General features: G+C 42.1%; 1 protein-coding gene across 3 annotated transcripts in view; it reads left to right on the top strand.

The window, feature by feature from the left end:
* Nucleotides 1–21,872, top strand: part of SEMA5B (semaphorin 5B) — a 192,285-nt gene that overhangs the window by 166,519 nt on the left and 3,894 nt on the right. For all 3 annotated transcript variants that reach the window (XM_008922938.3, XM_029959871.1, XM_018072672.2), the window contains 3 exons: nt 862–1,011; nt 1,919–1,963; nt 5,161–5,366. In XM_008922938.3, coding sequence (XP_008921186.1) covers nt 862–1,011; nt 1,919–1,963; nt 5,161–5,366 — 401 coding nt within the window. The remainder of the gene's footprint in view (nt 1–861; nt 1,012–1,918; nt 1,964–5,160; nt 5,367–21,872) is intronic.

Raw genomic sequence — 21,872 nt, forward strand, 5'->3', positions numbered from 1 at the left:
GCTCCAGTTGGCTTGGAGGATGGTGGGAGCAAGGCACATCTGCAAAATGTTTAAAAAGTATATCAGAAACACCACCAGTTACAAGTTTTTCTGTAGGTGTCTGCTGAGCCAGGGAAAAAGGAGACATCCCAGTGTTCAACTGCAACGCGTCGCCTTTCTCTGTGCCTTCTCACTCCTAGCCCATGCTCTGGCATTCTGGTGCCAGTCAGGCAAAATTTTGCCAATGGTTGATCCATTTCAAGTAATTGAAAAAACTGGAGCTTGGTTCTTCAGCATGGAAGCTTGCAAGACAAACAAAGGGATCATGATGCAGCAATCTGTAAGGTTGCTGCAGGGACAGTCCTTCCTTTTTCTTTTGCAGACAGCAGATGAGCATGTGCTACAACTCAGAGGACAGGGTTTAGTTCTGTGCTGGCTTTCCATTACCTTTGTGTCTTTCTGACTCCTGCCCTTGGGGACCTCAGCAGAACTCTGTAATTGCTCTAACTGGTGCTGGCTGCTTTATGGGAAGCCATATCAAAACTTGGAGGTCCTGGTGCAACATTGCCCCATCCAACTCCTTGTATGACTTTAACCAGAGAGCTGATATAGGAGCTTTTAAGACAACTCCTGTGCAGTGCTCCACCAAAGGTTAGTTTAGTCCATATTAAGAAAACTACAGCCTGACAAGTAGGGTATGATGCTTGCACTGGTATTTGTATTGAGAAAATTAAATCCATTAAAGACCCCTGGATTAGGTGTGTGAGAGAGTCCCAGGCCAGGATCTAGACATCCTTCAGCATCGGAGAAGTTTGATATCTACAAAACATCTTTTTCCTTCTTGGTGACGTCGTCCGTGTGTTTTTCTGGTCTGGATTTCAGGTGGCTGGTCAGAGTGGTCGGAGTGGAGCCTGTGTAACGAAGAGGGCATCCAGTACCGCAGCCGCTACTGCGAGGTGCAAAGCCCAGACTCTTCTCAGTGCGTCGGGAACAGCACCCAGTACCAAGATTGCCTGTATAATGAAATCCCCGGTATGTACAGTGTCACCAAGGAGGGAGAGGGTGGGCCAGTTCAGGAGAGCAGTTCGTGCCCAAACTGTCAAACTAGGCTGAGATTTTCTTTATTATAAATTAGGCTTGGATGCTTCTAGAAAAACAAGCAAACAACCAAACATGTTATACATTCCCTTGTGGCAGGCACAGGGTAACTGGCATTCCCTTAGGCAGCTTAATATTTCTTTTAAACGGAATTACCTAGATCTATAACAAATAACTAGTATGGCTTCACCTGAACTGAAGCTTTTAACTTTGCATAGTTCATCTCAGGCTGGGATTTAAAAATTATCTCTGTTCTCCATATGGGTATGGGCAACAGAAGGTCCTTGATTTCAGGTATCAAAAGAAGCATCCCAAAAGAGTGAAGAATTAAGGTGAGGCAGATGGAGAAAATTTGGGTGTGAAGTAGGGAGATTAATCCAGGGTCTAACAGAGAGACACTGTTGATGTACAGATGGTCATCAGCATATTCCACCCTGTGTTTTCTGGAAATTGAATCTCTCAGGCAAATACTTGATATGGGTCTAGACTGAATAATGCCTTTCCAACATGTTATTTTTTGGATTACAGTGCCCTGACTTAAAAATCTGAGATCTCTAGGCAATGGTAGTCTTTTTCATGGTTTTCTCAGCTTTCATCTTTCCCCTTAATTGAAGAAGCTAAAGAGTGATCAGGTAACAATACTGGAATTGTCAGGTCTTTGGAGAGGTTTTGTTGCATGTGTTTCAAACTATGAGCTTATAATTCAATTTAGAGAGGCTCTCAGCTTGCCGCAGAACATGTGAGCACCTTCTCGTGTCTGGAGCACAGAGGGTTTAATTACTTGAAGAAGTAAAGTGATGGCAAAATGACAACTTCCTCCAATCTTCTTTTCTTTGTTTAGTGATCCTGCCAGCCTCCAGCATTGATGAGAGCACGAACTGTGGAGGTAGGGTACCATTACCTATGTATCTTATTTTTATCTTAACATGGCTTCTTTTCTCCCTGTGCAGTATCAACCAAACCATTAATCTATACAGCTCATATCCCACTGATAGCCTTAATTCCACTGGAGTCTTGCTGTCTGAGTCAGACTGGAGGAATGTATCGCATGTCCACTTGTCAGTTCCAAGATTTTCATTTATTTGAGAGTTTGGGTTGGCCACTGAGAGTCATTAATTACCAGGGAGCAATTGCTTGTCTCTCTCTACCCATAGGGTAAATGGTTCAGGAGGAAGGAAGGGATATTCCCCATTCCACCACTGTAAGCCTCCAGCTGTTTGAAGGCAGGTGTTTTTAAATAACCTATGAAGATTTCAGTGCACAGGGTCTCAGACAGATCCTTTGCTGATATAGATTGAGATTAGAGGTTTATACTTGTCCTCCAAGCATTTCCTTTCATTCAAGTTCTCACCTCTCACAGGAACCATGTCTCCTTTCTGCATGTAACTTGGAAGGATCCAGTCATTAGTGTCACTTTTCTGCTGCCCTAGGAGCCCCGAGATAAAAATGCAGACTGAAGAAAATGGCAGGTTTCTTTAACGTTTTGAAATGCTAGTTTCACACTAATGGCCATGCCAATTCCTGCTAGCATCACATCCCTGCTTTCCTGAAATCTAGATGATCTGCAGTCTGCCAAAATCTCCTCTCCCTGTAGAGATCATGGCAGAAACAGGCGTGCCACCTGTGGCATGGAAATGTGGCCTCTCGGTTTGCGACTCTGGGGAAATCAATGGGATTAATATTTCATCCCCTGCAATGTAACATTTGGCTTCCTGCACCACTCCTTCTCCCTCAGAGGGTGCAGTGGTTCTACTTCAGTTCCACGACCCCTTGCTACAGCTTGCACTCCACTGTTGTGCACTGTACCCACATTTCCTTCTTTTACCACCACCATTGTATTTGCTGTTGCAATCTACATTTTACCATAGCTAATATTATTTATTACTTAGTGTTCTACAATATTTGGCAAAGAAGCCAATCAATAGAAATTCTGTTGATGCATCTCAGAAAATCTATATTTTCTAAGTGATGAACCAGAAATCTTCCCCCCTGGGGATTCACAAGCTGAAAACAAAATAATTTGTTTGGTGTTTCCCCCTCCCCCCTTAAGATACAGCTAAAACTCATCTGAAAAATCAGATGGGTGTTTCAAAGGTGAGAGTGAAATGTAAGAGAGCTTTATGTAGTGACTTGCAAATGTGGCAGTGAAATGAAACATTCAGTGCAATATAAGCAAACCTGGGCCAGAGGAGAATGTGGCAGCATGTCATGTGCCTTTACTGAGCACAGTTGTGTATTTGGTGTTTTAGCTGTCGAAAGTGATGTAAAGCAGGCAGAGGTTTTTAGAAAGGAAATGTCTTTTTGAAGAAGTCTTGTAACATTTAGTAAGAAATTATAATCTTTCTGCTAGTTTTTTTTTTGGACCATCATCCAAAACACAATAGAAAGTGGTAATCTTGCAATAGAGTTTTATAGTGTGGTTTGAAAAATAAGTGTATTTCATCAGTCTAATAAATTCTGTATGTCCCTTACTGTAATTATGATTGAAGTGCATTACTTTGCTGTAGAATTCTGTTGGTTTTGTTCTTTTTAAACTCAGGAGGATATTTTTTAACTAAAGATTAGATGAGAGCCATTGACTAATGGGCAGAATCTGCTGTTTGAAAAGCATATCAGTTAAAATGTAAGATGGCACCCAAAAAATGCACGCCGTGATCAGACTAAGAATGAGCCTCATTTAAAGTCACACTCTGACTGGGCCCATTTCTCTGCACACAGTCAAGTCAACACAGCAGTCTGTCCAGATGAATTGGCTTTTTAAGTATTACAGGAAATTTACCGCTGCAGTCGCCACCGAGCCGGTGTGGGTGACCCCTGGGACAGCTGCCCCAGGGGGCCAGCAGTCAGGGGGTGCCCCTCAGGCACTAGGACCCCTGTCAGGTCTGTTTGAAAGATGAAAGAGCAAAGGCAGAGGAAAGGCAGTAGCATTTGGAGTCAAATAACTGATTCTTTTTCTGTAGAGTACCCCTTGCACATAGCTAAATCCAGCAGGGTCATAAAGTTTTGCCACCCAAGATTGCCTCTGGTTGCTTCATTAACTTGGTGGCTGTAAAGGGTGCTACTGTTTGTTCTGTTGTCAATGGAGATCTGTTGGTGGTTGGTTTTACTGTGGGGTGTGAGACTCTGTGAGGTGAGGGAAGAATGAGGAGTACTGTTTGACTTTGTCTTCCCCCCACCAGTCAGAGCTGTGAGTGTGTTAGGTACTTCTCAGCACGTGGGATGCACAACTACAGCACCTTCCAGAGCTCAGTGCTGGGCTTGGAGGGTGCTGCTGCAATCCCACGTGGAGAGATTTCTGGAGGAGGCTTTTACAGTCCAAGAGCTTTTCTGTTTGAAATATTTGCACTGTAGCTACCCTGCTGGCACCTGCCTGCAACTGGCTTCCTATCTCTGCAATTTGTGGAGAAAGCCAACAAAGAAGTGTTTTTCAAGCAGTTCCCCCCTTTCCTTTGGCCACCTTATCGTTCTCATTCTCCTGAGGACCCCTATTTCACTGTTAGCAGTACAAATACAGCTCAGAGGTAGTGCAGACATGGTCAAGGCAATGCTGCCCCATGAATAAGCAAGAATGCTGAGCACACTTGGATTACAAGGGGGAGGAATGTGTATCTCCCCCACCCCACACACAGTCTCATAGGCATTTTGGGCAGCCAGCTAAAAGGGCTTTCCCCTCCCTTCCTTCCCCTTCAGAGAAACACTGAGCATTTTTATCCCCTTATTTCCATGACATGCACATGCTTTGGAATCCATTAATGTGCATTGTTTGTATGGCTCATTTCTTTAGCTGTCAGCTTAACATAATGTTTAGTTTCAATATCAATAGAGGGGAGAGAGGAGAGACAGGGAGGGAGCTTTGAGAAAACAATGCATGAACCTGTTAAACTGCTCAAGGCAGGGCTGCAGTGGGGGGACTGATCTGCAGGAAGATTATGTCAGTTTATGTTATAACATAAGACTCCAGCTTCAACAGCTTATTAATGTTGATCCCAAGATGTCACTGCTCTGATATGCACCTGTGGTCTTGTCGGGGGAGGAAAAGGGGCTGTTCTTTAAAAATAGCATCTCTTGTCATTTCCCTTTCAGGTTTTAGTCTCATCCATCTGATTGCCACTGGGGTCTCCTGTTTCTTTGGCTCTAGCCTCTTAACGTTTGTGATTTACGTGTACTGCCAGCGCTGTCAGAGGCAGTCCCAGGAGTCCACTGTTATCCACCCAACCACTCCCAACCATCTCCATTACAAGGGCAACACAACCCCCAAGAACGAGAAGTACACCCCTATGGAGTTCAAGGTAGGGTAAATACCACAAACAGCTTGATACTACCTAAATAATTTCTGTATTTATGTCATGTTTGGAACTGGGTAGGTTTGTGTTTCTGTGCCCAGCTGATGGCATTGTACAGAGGGTTGAAAGGGCATTTAGTTGTACTGTCACAAAGGGGTTAGAAAGCCTCATTACTGCAGTGGGATTTTGTTCTTTTTCACAGTCCTGATGAATGCCAGTCTGGCAAGTACATACCAAGATACTCCAGCCCATTCTGACTATTGAATGTATACAAATTGTCCTCTAAAAAATCAGTAAGAGCTCAGTTCAGTGCATTGTTAGTGCATGGTAAGAGGAAACGGAGGGGAGGAAGAATAAAAATGGAAACTTCATTAGACAAATAGCTGGGAAAATGTGCATTGGTAGGACGAGATTTTGGAAATTCTTTGGGAACTGCCAAATTGGAGTGAATGAGAAAGCAGAGAGGGTTTTGCTCCCTCTATCAGTACTGGACAGAACTTACCCCAGGCAGCCGTGCAGAATTTAATGACAGTAGCAGAGTAGGGAGCTGAAGCCTTTAGGAGGTGAGTGCTGAAGTGGCATATGCTGTTACCGTGTCTGCTTGCTAAAGAGAACACCACCCATTATCTGAGCAGATAGGACATGGTGCTGGAGACAATACGCTGAGACAGAGGCACGTCGTCGTGTTTGAGCATCAGCCTCCTGGTGAAGCGTGGGATCAGAGGATTGAGCAGTGGGATGGGTGGAGAGGCTTCATGTCACCACAGGAGGAACAGCCTGCCTAGGGTCACTTGAACAGTGTGGAGCATTATTTGGGACATGAACACAAAGCAGAAGGAAGCCCTGCAGCTGCTTATTCCTTCAAACAACTATGTGCTGTTGACATTTTGATTGTCTGTTTCTGCTGATCTGGCCTGGCTTCTAACTGAGACCCAACAATAAGATCAGTGGTGGGACCATTGCCATAAACTCCCTGGGTGTGGAGGACTGTTTCTATGTAGGAGCTGTATAATGCTGGGCACAGGATGACTCTTGATACATGGCCACGATTTGCAGTGTGAGTGCGCATCAGAAATAAGAACTTGCATCAAATAATTTGAAAAGTGTCAAAGTTGTTTCGCTGTTTTGAAGGAAAACAGTTTGAACTGGAAAATAACTGACCAGTTTGGCAATAAGAATGTCGTGAATTCCTTGTGTCAGGCACTGCAGCCTCTCAGAGAATCCTGCTGCCTACAAATGGAGTCTCAAAAACACATATGCTAGCAGAATAAGGCTACAGTTGCATACAGTTTAATAAGAGTGCAGCATCATAATGCAAGTCAGCATGGATTTGTGGGAAGTAAATCATGTCAAGCAAATTGGATTCCTTTTTTAAATTAAATAAATATTGATCTAGATAGGAGGAAAGCAGCAGATGTATTGGGATTTTCAGAGACTTTTAACAAAGTTTCACAGGATGTATTATTCTATACACTCTGCATATACAGGTTCGGTAATAAATTATTAAGACAGCTAAAGAACAGGGATCTGATCCTGGAAGCATCAAACTATGAGAGCAATCCTTTCAGTTATGTGAGTAGCTATGGCAAGGTCAATAGGAAGACCCAGATTAGAAAGGCTTGCAGGAATAGAGATAAGCAAGAGTATTCTCTTGTTTCTTATATAGCAAACAATGAAGAAAAGGCACAAAATTATTTCTGTGGCCAAAAGCAGGTAGTTACAAGTTGGATTTGTAACTAATTTCATTATTTGTGCCACATTTTCTTTGTGATTTGTGTCATGAAGAAAATCATATGTTAATTATCAGATGATACTAAAATAGGCAGAATGGTTACAATTTAGAAGGATGAGGTTGTTCACAGAATGATCTTGATCAGTTGGGTAAATGGGTTATGAAATGCACTATGTCTGTGTCAAGTGGTGCAGTGAAGTAGAAGTAATAACAAAGCTAAGCAAAGTTTAAAATAGCAGCCGATTAGTTAATGTAGTGTCAGGAGGGAGTTGACCTCTTTGATAGATCCATCTCTGAATACTTGATCTAGTGTATAGTAACAGTGAGCAGCTGCTAGAGTCTTCTTTCAAGGGACATAAAGAGCTTAGGCATTAGATCAAGTTTTGAAAAGTCTGGTTTATTTAAAGGAAGGCATTAGCTAACTGACACTGTATGAGTTAGGCTGGGGGGAGAAGGGACTTGGACACAAGAAGAGATAGACCAGATGGGGCTTATTTATAGAATGTTAGGAAGTGAAAGAGTTCAAGTGCATAAATCTGCAGTCATTGGACAGACCAAAACTAAATGTTTAGGAGCAAGAGGCTACTTGCTGAGAAGGACTCGAAGTCATACACTTTCAGAGTGGTGAATGAGATTTACAGAAGGGGTAAAATCTATTTATCAAGTGAAGACCCCTTTTCCCCATTCCTGTTGAGTATTTCCTTCTGCTCACCTTCTCTACTGACCCTCCTTTCCTAAACTCTTGACTGAAAATTTCTCATTTCATACTACAAATTTGCCACTCCTCAGTGTTCCCTTGAAGTATATAGCATTAGTGAAGTAAGAGGAAGGCTCTGTGTGCTCTGTGCTGTGTAATTACTTACAGAACTTGTTATGAGCCAGCTTTATATTTAGGAATAACTGGCAGAATTTTCTAAGGGTCAGAAGGGAGTTTTTCATGCCTTCAAGGAGCATGTGCAGTTTTATTGGGATGCCACACAATTAACATTCAAATGATGAAGAAGCTAAAATTCCCCTTCCTGAAAATGAGGATTGGACTGAATTTGGATATGGGCCCATCTGAATTTAAAATGTGTATGTATGAAAGAAAGTGGAAACATGTGAAATTCCAGATTCTAACTCCAAGTAAGTTTCTATTCAGCAAATACCAAGAAAACCGCCCTCAATATTTTTTAGGTAATGAAAGTGAAAGAATAATTGTAGGTTTATGTGTGTATCTGTGTGAAAGAGTTAATAAGTCCATGATTAAGGAAAGACATGATACATAGACTACTTTTCAGTTACAGAAAATGATAATACATAGTGACATGATGGTAGCAGAAGGCTGGCCATATGCACAAGTCTATTATTTTCCATTCTTTGATAATGGAAACAAGCCTTCTGCAACCATCTTTAGTTTGTTTTCATCTTGAAATATCTCTGCTCTCCAACCAGCAGGTGAAGACTGTAGAAAGTTTGTCAGTGTTACATTCAAATGTACAGCACTGAATGCAAACTTCTAAATCAAGGTGAATTTTATATGAAGGCAGATTTTAATGAAGGAAGTGCTGGCTGCTATGAGTCTTGTTGGACATTTCAGCGCAGCAATGCAGTAATGCAGATCAGATGTAAATATCATACATAACGGTGACCTATCGATCATTTAGCTGATGCTAACTTGCATAGCCAGTGTTTTGCAGAAGCGTGTTTTATTTTTTTTGGCTTCTTTTCCCTTCCTGTTTTGCTTTCTCAAAAATACTGTGAGGTTTATTATTAGCTATTTTAGCCATGATGTCTTAAAAGATTTCATGCGTTTGCATTTACCAGCAACACGCTGATTTTGATTTGGTATTCACAGATCGTAAGGGAGAGACCTTTTGGGTCACCTAATAAGCAGTTCATGTTTCATTAATTGGTTGAAGTTCAAACAGCACTCTGACAATATTGAAGACTGTGCAGAACAAAAGCATAATGAAATAAAAATTATCTGCTCTTCACATTTTGGTATGATGGGTTACAGAACCACCTACAACCTTCCCGGTACCGCCATGCCGATTAGTTAATAACTGACTATCAAAGCAGTGAGGAGATCCTCTTTTTTAACATCTTGCTTTAGCAACTCAATGCCTTATGTGAGTTACTTATTAGACACATGCTAATGGAAAGCCAGATGATCCTGAAGTAGAAGCAGGAGGATGTAGGGTCAAGATTGAGCCCTTGTGAATTAGAGGAGCTCTTGGAACAGCCACACATGGAGAAAGGGTTTGGACTGAACTTCTTCCTATTGCTAAATCCTCTGCCAGTAAAGAGAGCCAACATTTTATTCTACACGGGATTTGGACAAAGGCATCTGCATATTGGTCCAAATCCAAAATCCAATGGCCTTTGGATCAGGCCAGATGGGATCAGTTTGTAGGATGGTTATGATGATGATTCTGCAGATTTTCTTTTCAATTGTGCTAGACAGACTTCCCTCTGTCCTTCCTTCCTTAAACACAGCTTTAGTCATGAGTCTCACAGTCAAACTCCCTGTGCTGATGCCTGAAATAAACTGAGGAAGCACCTGAGCATTACATCTGCTCTGGCATCAACACTGCTCTCGTAGAAGCCAAGGGCCAAACACTGAAGCAATGCAGTCATTTGTGTCAAGGATTAAATTTATTGGGGGAAAAGATGAGGTGAGAATTGAGTGAGATTGCAGGATATGGCAATAAAAAAGGGAAATGAAGTATTTGATGTATCACTTGATACCTGAATTTTCTAGGACAATAGAACAATACACATTAACTTCAATAGGAATGTGAGTCCTGCACTTGCCTAAAATCATAAAGCAAATACAGATGAAGCTACCAGAAAATGGGAGGGAATATTCAGTAGATCACTTGGGACTGTATAAATTAGAAGTTATAATGGATATTTTCTAATAAAGTGAGAACGGTGCTGTTGGGAATCAAATGACAGTGCACAGCAGACACCCTCTGCGAAGGTTGCTGGACCCTGTGATCCACACTTCATTGCTAATCCCAAATAATTCATGTCAATAAAATACCAACAGAGAGATAAGAAACAGAAACCAATTCTGTCTTTGGAAGAACAATCCTTCTGAACAGAACAACAAGCTGGGTGTTTGGTGTGGCTTTTAACACTGCAAAAAGCAGTAAAGCTCAGGGAGTAGGAAAGTGAATCTCTGTATGGATTTTAAATGTCTCTCTCTTGGTGATGGTCGTTTTCATTGCTGCTGAAAATCACACCTCTTTTTATAGCGAGGAGACCGCCAGTGGTTTAAGTTTAGATAGCTTTAACTGCTGTCAAGTGCCCTAGAGGAATGTTTGTCAAAGTCAGCCTTGGTCACTGAGGATGTTTGCTTCTCCATGGAAAACTTTGTGTTTCAGTGTCCTGTCGTTGAATTTGATACGTTGCTACTTCAGCTGAAATTGGCTAACCCATTTAATTTTGGTGATCACAGCACATACACTGATAGCACTATGTTATAAGCTTTTTTCTTTTCCCAGTGACCCTTTTACTGTGCATCATTCAAGCACCAGGAAGTGGCTCTAAAGTTCACACATAAGGCAGTAGTTGATGATACCCAACATTATGAATAAGTTATCAACAGTCTCCCTTAAGTATTTCTTTTAACTGCATGGCATCTGAGAGAGAGATTTAGCTGATTTAATCAGCTGGAGAAAATAAATACATCTATATATATAAATATATAAATAAATACAGTAAATCAGATTGAAATATAAATTGTTCCCAGTGAATTTCATGTTTAACAAAGGCTATTTCCCTTGAACAAAGTGGCATTTAAGAACATTAAGTGCTTGAATGGTAGAGTACGTATTTTTAGTACTTACCATGAGTATAGTATTATTTGAAAAAGAATGGTAGGGGCAGGGGGTTGTATTGGCAAAGGAGCATTGTGCCCTTTCTTGTATGATCCTGCAGTTGCAAATATCACTTCAGGGGACTCTTGATTTGCATAATGCCTGCTATGAAGGGAAAGCAAGAGAGCTTACTGATGGGGAAAAAAGGATTAAGTGGTGCGTCTCAGTCAAAATCTATTAGTGTCTTTTCTTCCCTTTATATCATTGGCTCAAGTCAAATTGAGCAGTCAAGCATGCCTGGAGGTGTGGCTGTCCTGGGATGATTGTGCCCAAAGAGGGATGTGCATCTCCTGGCACTGTCCCCACCCCATGGCAGCAGGAGCTCAGTGGGTTGCTGTGTGTGAGTCACAGATATGGCACTCTCATAGACAAAGTATTTAAGACTAGAGGAGACTGCCAGTTCAGATCTGAACATTACCTTGCTCCTGCTCCCTCTGGGATACTAAGCAGCTGCTCACAAAGGCCCCCAATGGGAATTAGGTCCCCACTCCATCTGTTTTTCATGCAAACCTTCATTTCTTCACAGGGCTGTTGTTGCTCTCTGTAGGGTGGGAATCTGCATTGTTCCCTCTTCCTCACCATTTTGAGAGAGTCTGGCTTTTGGGATGACTTTTTGTTTTCCTCTTTAAGCCATATTGAGAAGTTTTGACACTGGGGGTAGATGCTTTCATATTAATCCTGTCATGTTCTTTTTATTGACTCAGCCTTCTCTGCTCCTCCTTTACAACCAGGCATATCTCCTCTACACCCAGGTTAGGGATATGGTCCTTGCTCTGCCTTCTCACAGACTGGGCTAGTCATCATAGATGCTCGCACAAGCCTTTCTTTGGAATAGTGGTACTGCAGCTGTGATAATCTATTTGTAGGCAGACAAGTTTTGGTTTGTTTTTAATTAGATCAATAAGCATAGCTTGAAAAGCTGGCAGGTTTTTGAACATGTGAGCTGCTGTTTCAGAACTGAAGACAGACAGATGTGTTCAAAAGTTTATCTGATTTTTCCAGCTACATTAATTGCTCTAATGACTGATATTAGCTTTTTCTTGCAATTTTTGCCCTTCCTAATTTCTCTGAGGTTGACATGTACATGCCTGCACCCATCCAGCTGTGCTGGAAGAAGGAGAATTAAATGAAGAACTGCTGGAATGGGAATAACAAAATTGCACTAGACTGGCTGCTGTGTATGTACATGACTTCCCTCTACTGGTCAGCAGAGGAATATTTCAAATATACCCTCGCCTCATTTGCTAGAAGTTAATGGTTCTCCCTTGGTCCAGGTGCTTGAAGTGATTCTCCACTTCTTGTCTCCTCGAAGTTCTGGCTAGCAGTGTTACGTGCATTAGCTGAGCTGGGAAATCTTCAGTGCTGCCAAGATGTGCAGGAGGAGTTAATTATGTGTTTGCAGAAGAGTTTAAAGGGAGCCATGAAAGAGGCAGGGAGCTAAGTGAAGGGAGAGGGTAATGTTAGTCAAACAATAAATACCAGAAAACATATAACCTTTGTGCTACACTTGGAGGGGAGCTGCCTCGTGATTCTTCTGGAACAGTTCCACTTGCAAATAATGGATTTTTAAGTAGAATTATAAAGAAATGGAGCTACATGCATAGAAAATAAAAATAGCTATGTCAGTATTCAGGACTAGAGCTCAACATCCATAATGTGTTTGGCACCTCTGAGGGAGGATAGATGAAACACCTGAGCTTTTTTTTCCGAACCATGACCGCCCTGTCCTAAAGAGTAATTGAGAGCTCAGGGCTGCTCAGGATGCACTGGCTGATGCCACAGCACAGGCTGCACAGGCTGTAGCAACACTACAGCTGTTGCCACTTTTCCCTGGTGCATCATTTTTAGATGCACGATAGATTTGGCATAGGGAAAGCAGGAGTAACTCTGCCTGCATTCCCATATAGCTGGGGGAATCCTCATTAAGTCAGCTCTAATACTGTCCTGAGATTTGGCACAAAGTATGTGAATAAAGAAAAGAACTGAAAATCTGCGGATGAAGGAATCTAGATGGACCGGATCCCAGAGTCTGTGAGAACCAGCTAATGAACAACTCCAATTACCTTTATAAATATCATGGATCTTGGGCAAAACCCCAGTGCTGCGAAATGCGAAGGTAATACAAAAGTGTTTGTGAGAAAGCAGGCCAATTTCCTCCCTGCTAATTGAGTCACTGTTAAGCTACAGAAGTCCAATGCACTAAAGTCACACAAGTAGCTCCAGTAAGTCTGTGTGGGAAATGCCAGTTGGATTTGGGGATAAGACGAAACATCTGTAAGCATACAGGCCCACAATCACTAGAGTATGCCTGGACCTTCCCCATTCAACAAAACGTATCAATGGGGTGTTAAATCCTGCTTCATCTGTAAAATTTGGCAGTCAGGGCCATACTAGAGAGTGAAACCAGGAGAAACAAATGGGATTGACTTGACTGTACTTTCAGTTACAGCAGTGGAAACTCATTGAAACAAATCTCTGTCAGTATTAATATGCAGGGAGATCGGAATTAATATTTGAGAGGCATCATATCAGATACCCTGATGAAATTAAAGGTGGTTGGGCTGAACTGGCAGGCTGAGACAGGACCTAATGCTGAGCAAGAAGAAATCAAATATAACCTGTTTTTGCAGAGTTTCAGCATTAGGGAATGAAGGGAAAGCATGAAACTGCATAAGAGCAGATTCTCAGCTGCTTAAAGATGTAGCTTTACTGGTCTATATATCTAAAGAAAAGAGGGTGGTATTGGTGTCTTAAATAATCTTGTGGTGTGTAAATAGAAATTGACTTGGACAGGAATGCTGCTGTAGAGATTGAAACTTGGCTAATGGACTGTGAACATCGGGCAGTTGTTATTGGGAACAAACAGGGCTATGGGGAGGAGTTGTTTGGGGCACTGCAAGCAGTAATGCAAGGTTTGGCTTTATTTAATATCTTCATTAACGAGCTTGGAGAGAGTGCAGTCAGTGTGTTAATTAAACTAGCAGAAGATATTAAACTGGGAGGTGTGTCAAAAAAACAGCCACTGGTATAGAAATAATGGAAAATGACCTGAGGAGGTTACAAATGTAGAGAGGAAATAGCAAGGTGAGATGTAACATGGGGAGAAAACAAAGCAATCTTGAAGAAAATAATCAAAAAGCAGCTATTTAGAGGGTGGGAGAATTTGGAAAGCAGTAAGACTAGGAGAGACTGAATGGAGTTAGCAGATGGCAAATTAGGCCCAGTTTTTACTTTTTTACTATTGTTTTTTTCACCACTGCAGTTACACCTTTGCAATTCTCAGTGCCAATGTAGTGCTGTGGACTGGCACCAGGCTGCATGACTTGTGTTGGTAATTCAGCAGAACAAGCAGCTCTGAGGCCATCTGAAAACTCAAGGCTGCTTACTCCTCATACAACTGCACGAGGCAGTGAGAGCTGCTTCCCCCAGACAGCCCTTACTAGGTACCATCAGCTGAAGACCAGTATAGCTCAGTGCTCCAAACTATCATCTGAATCCAATGTAGTCTATTTGTCTTACTTTTAGAGGGCCAGAGTTATGGCTCTGGTGAATTTGTCTGAGTACTAAAGCACGTGCAGGAGCACATGGTGTAGTTCAGCTGATGACCCTCTGTAGTAACACTTTTGTATACGTGGGGGACCCAGGAAGGGCAAACACCAAGGCACAGGAGTGCAGCAAGGAGACAGTTTACACCTTCCCACACAGCTGAGACCATGTCTGATATATCCTGTGCACCAGCTATACTGGGAAGCAGTCGGGGCAGCCCTGAATTCCTCTTTTGTGTCTGGACACCACGTCATGGTTGTTGCCACCACCAAATCATAGGCAAGCCAGGGATAAATAGCAAGCTTTAGGCTAGACACCTGCACTTGCTAGTGGGATGGTTTCCATCAACTCCTCAGATTTCAGTTTCCAGTTCAGAAAAATACTTATTTGCCTTACTATTACATGCATTTTGTTTTGCCATCTTAGTCATGCGCTTAAAGTCAGAGATGTGCCAAAGCATCTTTCTGACAATGGTCCTTTATGTTGCCAACTCTGAAGGTTTTTATAAGTTTAAAATGGCAGTAATATAACTTCCTCCAAAGTACAAGGATAAAATAGCTATTTTCAAATGGCTATAGATAACTGTAGCTATTCATTTTCTTATAATTGAATGTTAGTTCTATTGTCAACCTGAGCACATCTACAGATGCTGCCATCATTTGGGGGTTGCTTAATTTATTTACCAATAACAGTGAACAAAGAATTTCCAGTCTGAAAATACGGTAAGCTCCCATCCAAAAAGAACATGCAATCATAAGTTTAGTGTCCCGGTGGGATTTTTTTGTATCTCATTTCAAGAGGAATAACCTTCTTATATAGAAAATAGGTTCCTCATCTGTACATGTACACTTCACTGTAAATCCTGCAAACAGCCTTATTGAATTAATCAGAAAAAAACTCAATGCATAAACCCTGGCCACTGCTGCTTTTGGCTTCACGTAGGCAGAGCTTAAGAGATTTTATAAAAGCATCAGACGAGATAGTTTGCTGAGTGTAAGACACTAAGCAAGTTTTTTAAGAAAGATCAGAAAGAAGAATCATTTGAGTCTTAAAAATCACTCCTAGCTTGGAGTAAATACATGGGTCTCATAAGGTCTTTCTGGCAACTTTCCATCTTTCCAGGGTTATTTGTAATGCATAGCTTGAGAGGCACAGCAGTGTTGTGGCATCCAGTTGATCAGAAGAAAGGGAGCATGTGGGTGGGCCAGACGTCATGTATTTTCTTGGTGTCAATTATTGCCAAAAGAGGTTATTTTAGTTGTACGGTTTATTTTGTTGAAATGTAATTATTATGCTAATTATTTCCAAATTTACTGGTTAATTATAATTCTGAGATCTCTGCCTTGGTACTTCCAGAGATGTACAAGCTGTGGGAAATGTTTCATAATATTAATATATTTCCACAACCCTAAGTAATTTGGCTAATGTTCCTACAATGTAAAATGTAACATCCTTTAACAACGAGGCATGGCTAGCTCCATAAAACAGCTAATCTGCATCAAAAAGGCATTTTACTTAATCAGATTTCACTGCAAGAAGCAAATGACTTAAAAGAAGCACAAAAGAACCTAAACGTTGGATCTTGGCTTCATTACATCATTGCACAGTTCCCTTATCCCTCCATTTTCCTGGAGAATGAGGGGGTGTAATGGCTATCCCACTGTTGCTACAGGAGATCCGTTGGATGCTGTTCCAAGGAAAATTGGAAAGCCTCTCTCAATTCTTTTAGGGATAATTGTGTGACTGAGTTCAGCAGGAAGGTTGTCCTTGATTCCTGCAGAGGCAGGATGCACGTGGGCTTCGTTTGGATTTACTAAGAGGAATGGGTTGGCTGCAAAGTTGCTGTCTCCTACCTCGAGCCTGATTTTAGATCTTCGCATGTGTCCACAGTGGATGACCAGTGATGGGAATTGTTACCTCTGGTTCCTTAGTGCCTGCACTCTCTCTGTGATAGAGGAAAGGGGAAGTTTTCTTTGTAGAACGTGGGATGTTCTACATTACAAACAAACTTTCAAGATGGAAACTTGTAACTATTCAGCCCTGGCACGGGTGGCACATCTCTGATGAGTCATGGCCATTGGAAAGGTGCACTCTGCATTGTTCAGCCTCTTCAGAGGTTAAAGAGGTGGCAATCATAAATCTGGACAGAGTGGTTTGAAGCTGTCCTTGAAGGTCTCCCAACTTTTTCTTTCTTTTTTATGTTTTTAAAGAGGAAAATGTCACAGGTGGGAGATGGAAGAACTGAAATTACACCCATTCACAGGGAAATAGTGGAGAAACTGTGAGGTTGAGGGGAATTTTCTTTGCTCATTGACTTCACTTGGGACTATGGTGCTGCATAGCTGGTGAAGATTAACCTACAAAACTCCTGGGAAACTTGCTGAATTTTCCACTGCACCACCCCCAAAATAAAAAAGAAGATCTGGAGCTCAGAGAGAATGCTGAGCTCCAGAAAGCTGAGTGCTTTCTACATGACCAGATTAAGGAAATCTTGCCATCATATGTTACCCTGTGGGAACTACATTATTTTGGTATTAATTGTGTGTGTATCAGATGCTTTTAGAAGTATCCTTTTCACTTCAGCTTCTCAAAAAATAAATGGAATTCCTTTTAATTGGGAGTGAGAAGATGTTAATCTTCTTTTTAAATCAAGTTTTGAAATTTTCATGACTGTATATTGAAAATTCTAGCATTTGATCTGTTTATGTGTGTAAGAAATGTTTATGGAGTTTAACTTGCAGCTGTAGGATGGGAGTAGTACTGCAAGTCCCATACTGTTCCGTGCAAAGATGTTTTGATACATCTGGGAGAATGTAAGCAAGAAGGTCAGTGGATAATGACTTAATGATTTGGAGCAGAGGCAGAATTTTGGGAGTAGTGGCAAGGCCTTGCTGGAGAAAAAGGAACAACTGGAAAATCTGAATGATGACTGAGGCTAAAAATATCAATGGGGAAAGCTGAACAAAGTTAAATGTATGCATATGGTACAATACAGTCATGTTTAACACATTTGGCTGTACCTTGGGAGAAACAGCCTGCGATTTCATGTAAATGTTCTGCCTCCAGTGTGAATCCTGGGGGGCAGAGCCCAACACAAGGGGGATATCTGTAACTCTTCCCTTCGGACTCTTCCAGTTCTAATTGCTAATATACAAGCATGAGTGATCACAAATTGTTCATATAGTTCTGTAAATATTGAAATACTCAGGATTCTGTTGTGCTTGGCATAGACATGCAATTCACTGACAACAAGACTGGACCTTTTGGTTAGTTGACAGATCATGTATAATGGAGCAAGCTGCTGCTCTTTTACATTTTCTTAAAGCCATAACCATCTTAGTCCATCTGGAAACATCCCTGCTCGACAAAGCAGAATTCCTGGGTCATATATTTTTTAAAATTATGTTAGTCATATGGCAGTGTATCATAGTCAAGAGTCATTTAAAGAAAGCAGTTAAGTTGTGCCTGCTTTTGAGTGTCTACTTGGTTGGGTTAGTGCATGCTGGTGGCGTTACCTTCTGCTAACAGGTCCTTGAATTGAGGTTAGTGGCCAGAGGAAAAAGTTTTTATTAAATATGCCAGGATGGCATGGTTCATACTGGAAGGGAGGAAGCAGTTAAAAGAACTAGTTATTAGTTGAATGGAGCACTTTTTCTAAGCACATCCCGAAGGTTTTCATATTAGCTCGAAATCTGGACTCACCTTTTATAGGGAATATTATGCTTGCACAAATACTAGAAACTTCTTTTTTCTCAAGGCAGGATAGGACCACAATGAGGGCCTTAGATACATTTTCCTCAGTGTTTGAAATACATTGTGTGTATGGCACAGAGGTTTTGCAGGAAGTACTGTTGCAGCAGTAAGCATTGGTCAGACTTTTGGTTCTTTCTGCTTACTGAGCAGACAGTCCTAAAAGGTGGTAGCTGCTGTCAAGGGGAGTCAGTAGTGTTTCATATGGGAGGGAGCAGACAGCAAGGGGAAAATGCAGGTTGAGTGTCAGGAAAAATGTCATCAGTAAAGTCTGGAGGGTGCTTAGATGAGTGATATGTCTCCTTGGAGGATGCAGGAGGGCTCTGGTTGAAAAGCCAAGTCTCTTTTCCTTCTCTGAAAGCTCTAGTGAGGACAGCCTGAGCTCCAGTGCCTGCTGTGCTGCTTCGGTCACCTTAGTTACTGCAGCCACTGATCAGTCCCTGCAAAAGCACCGGAGGATTGTCCCTTCTAGAAGGCCTTGTTGAGTATTGTCTTCGACAACCACTTCTTGGCCCCTGTAATACTGGGGACTTGGCTCAGAGGTGGCTGAGGTGGAGAGGGGGGAGTTGGGCTGGGAGCCAGGGTGTGGTCCGTGTTGATTTATGTGTTTGTTTTTGTTTGCACAACTGTAGTTGTGCAGTGGTGACGACTCTTGCCTTTCCTTTTGGGACTGATCAGTATTGGTGGGGCCACCTGTGGGTGCAGCAGGCTGTTCTCATCCCCACAGTAACTCCAGTGAGTTCGAGGTGTCAGGAGGCTCTGACCTTGATGGCATAACACACGTAAGATTGGGGAAATATCTTCCAAAAGGAAAGTTGTTGGCCATCTCTGTACTGTCACAGCATTGCAGGATGAGAGCAAGGATTAATGCTTGAGTAAAGCAGCACGTGAGTCTACCCAGAGAGGTTTAACTGCACACACCCCTTCTCCTGCAGTGAATGCATGAGTGTGTCTGTGTACATCTCTAAATTCACTGCTGCCTAATTTTCCTTCTTCAAAATATCAACCAATTTCTAGTGACAAGGAACCTAATCACCTATTTATTAAAATGAGACAGACAGTAAGTTTGTGTGGGGAAATGTGAAGGCAGTGCACATTGATCATGCTGATTTAGGACACTACTGCCATCGCAGCATTTCCGGAGATAAATTCTTTGCAGCTAATTGCATTATAAATTCCACTAAACCATTGTCATAAGGTATTTCCCTAACATACAAGCCCTCCATCAAAAATAAAACCAAAAAGAGCAAAGGACCAGTTGTGGGGTTTTTCCTAATTAAATATTATATGAAAATAAGAAGAGAGAGAGGGGGAAAATGCAAATCATGTTAATTAGATGCTAGATCTGTTGTAGTGGGCTAGTTTGGAATACTGTGGGACATGTTGAAACTCATAGGGATTTTCCATCTGAAAGCCAAAACAGTTGAGTCCTGAGGTCTTTGTCCTCAGATCAAGACACTCCTGAGCTATTCCAGGATTTTGACGTCACTAAGTTTCAGACATGGTAGTCCTGGCACGTTATGAATCTTAACCATCCCAAAAAGTGACCCAGACAAGGCTTGGATACTGGACCCACCTTCAAGAGAGCCCGGAGAAACTGCGGCAGTGGGATTGAGCCGCCTCCTCCTGCTGTGGCGGACTGTGGCCATGGAGTTATGGTGCCTGCAGCGGGTGTCCTGGGCTAGAAACACCAATAGGAAACAGCATGCATTGTGTACAGCTGATATGAACACCTGTGGGGTTCACCAGAGAGCAGTTCCCCCAAATACTCAGTGGTAGTACTTAGTAAAGTGCATTTTTCCAGGGATCTCAAAGGTTTTTCTCAAGCTGAGTCAGAAGATACAGAAGCACAGAGCAATTAATTGGATTTTCCAAGGAAGCATAGCAAGTAGTGGAGGACTGAGGACTTCCTTGTTTCCCAGGCTCCAGCACAAAGCATCCAACTGTTGCCCCCAGTACCTTAATATTTTTTCAGGTGACTGGGACCAAAGCATGACATTTTGTTTTCTTTCATATTGAAGGGCACAAATTCTCATTCTTTGAAAATATTTGTCACAGCATGCCTATACAAATTCTCTCCTTGTTTCCTACAACTGTTGTGCTGTGGGCTCATTTTAGAGACATGGCAGGGAGACATGGCAGGGAGACATGGCAGTCAAACCAGGAGGGGGCTGGGTCTCTTCCAGTTTTCATGGATGAGATGTTTCAGATAGTGCTCATTTCTGAAAAACTCGTTGGATTGTTCAGCAACTGGGAAATTTCTTTGCAGGGTACTTTGGTCATAGGAAAGCTTTTCCTCCTAATGTCTTGTATGAAACTGGGAGTTGTTAGCTCCCACGGTAGCTGTAGCAGTCAATCTGCTATCTGATTAGAAGAAAGCATTTTCTTTTCTTCCTCCTCCTCTCCCCCTCCTCACACAGTAAAACTGTGCAACAGGCAAATGCACAGGGTGAGACCCCACTTGCCAACTGTAGTCTCCTAAAAGTTGGGCCTCCACTGGTGTCAGGTCACCCCACTGCTGCTGGGGCTGGGGGGGTATCAGGGGCTACCCCAGAAATTTTCATCTGCACCTGCCCTCACATAATTCTTGCCTTTGACAAAACCACAATGCCTGAAATTGAGTTGACCGAAGTTAGATGGGTCAGTTAAAGCTAACAGAGCTGGGTTGTTCATAGACTTGAGCATTATTAATTAGTTTTTATCTTGCCCTGAGCTGGGTCAGGTATGAGGTGTTTTTCTCAAGGGGGAACTGAGATAAAGTGGTTCCCCCAGGAACATTGAGTTGTGGCAGAACAACCATTAGGCCTCAGGACTTGTTGCCTCATTAGACCTCTCCACCTCTGCTCCTGACAGGAGAGATGCTCCTACTTGGTTTAAATGTGCTGTTAATTAAATGTGCCCTGAATGTAAGGATGCTGTAGCAGCACACCTAGTGTTGACTCCTAGATCAAAGGAGTGAGTTCCCTGCACAACAGCCATTAAGGTGCACTGCTGAGTGACAGAGACCAGAGAGAGGGATAAGAAATTTAATCCAGGGGTTATTTGAAAAAAGTTATAAAAGTTCCTCCAACAAATTCACAGATGACAGTGACATGGGAGAAAGTTCCCTAGAATTACTGCATACACACACATGAAATGTGATTTATCCTTGTACATGGGTAACAGCTGGCATAGCAATGGGCTTTAATCTGGGGAGAGGGGGACATCTGTTTGCTGGTGGGAAGAGGGGAGGGAGAAGAGAAACATTTCTAAATTTTTGTGGTAAAAGGGGCATTTGTCATTCTCATTTTTTATGTTATTGTTTCCAACAATTGTTACGTGGTTGTTAAATTTTTTGAGTAATTTTAGATTTTCCAAAAGTGACCATGATTTGTTACTTATACTGTAGCTTACAGAAGTGACACACTTAATATCGGGGGGTCCAAACCTGGATATCTACCAATGGAGATGGAGATCAGGTAAATGCACACCTGCTCTTCCAAAGAGAAAAGCTGCCTTTTGGCAACTGGTATGAGAGGGAGCTGCAGGCTGTACCATGAGCATTTTGGAAGAGGTTAGACTCAGTGCTGCCATTAATCACCAACCTTCGTGTAGGCCCAGCATGGTTTTGTGTGACAA

This window comes from Manacus vitellinus, unplaced genomic scaffold (genome assembly GCF_001715985.3).
Source record: "Manacus vitellinus isolate BGI_N305 unplaced genomic scaffold, ASM171598v3 scaffold_22_pilon, whole genome shotgun sequence".
Classification (NCBI taxonomy): domain Eukaryota; kingdom Metazoa; phylum Chordata; class Aves; order Passeriformes; family Pipridae; genus Manacus; species Manacus vitellinus.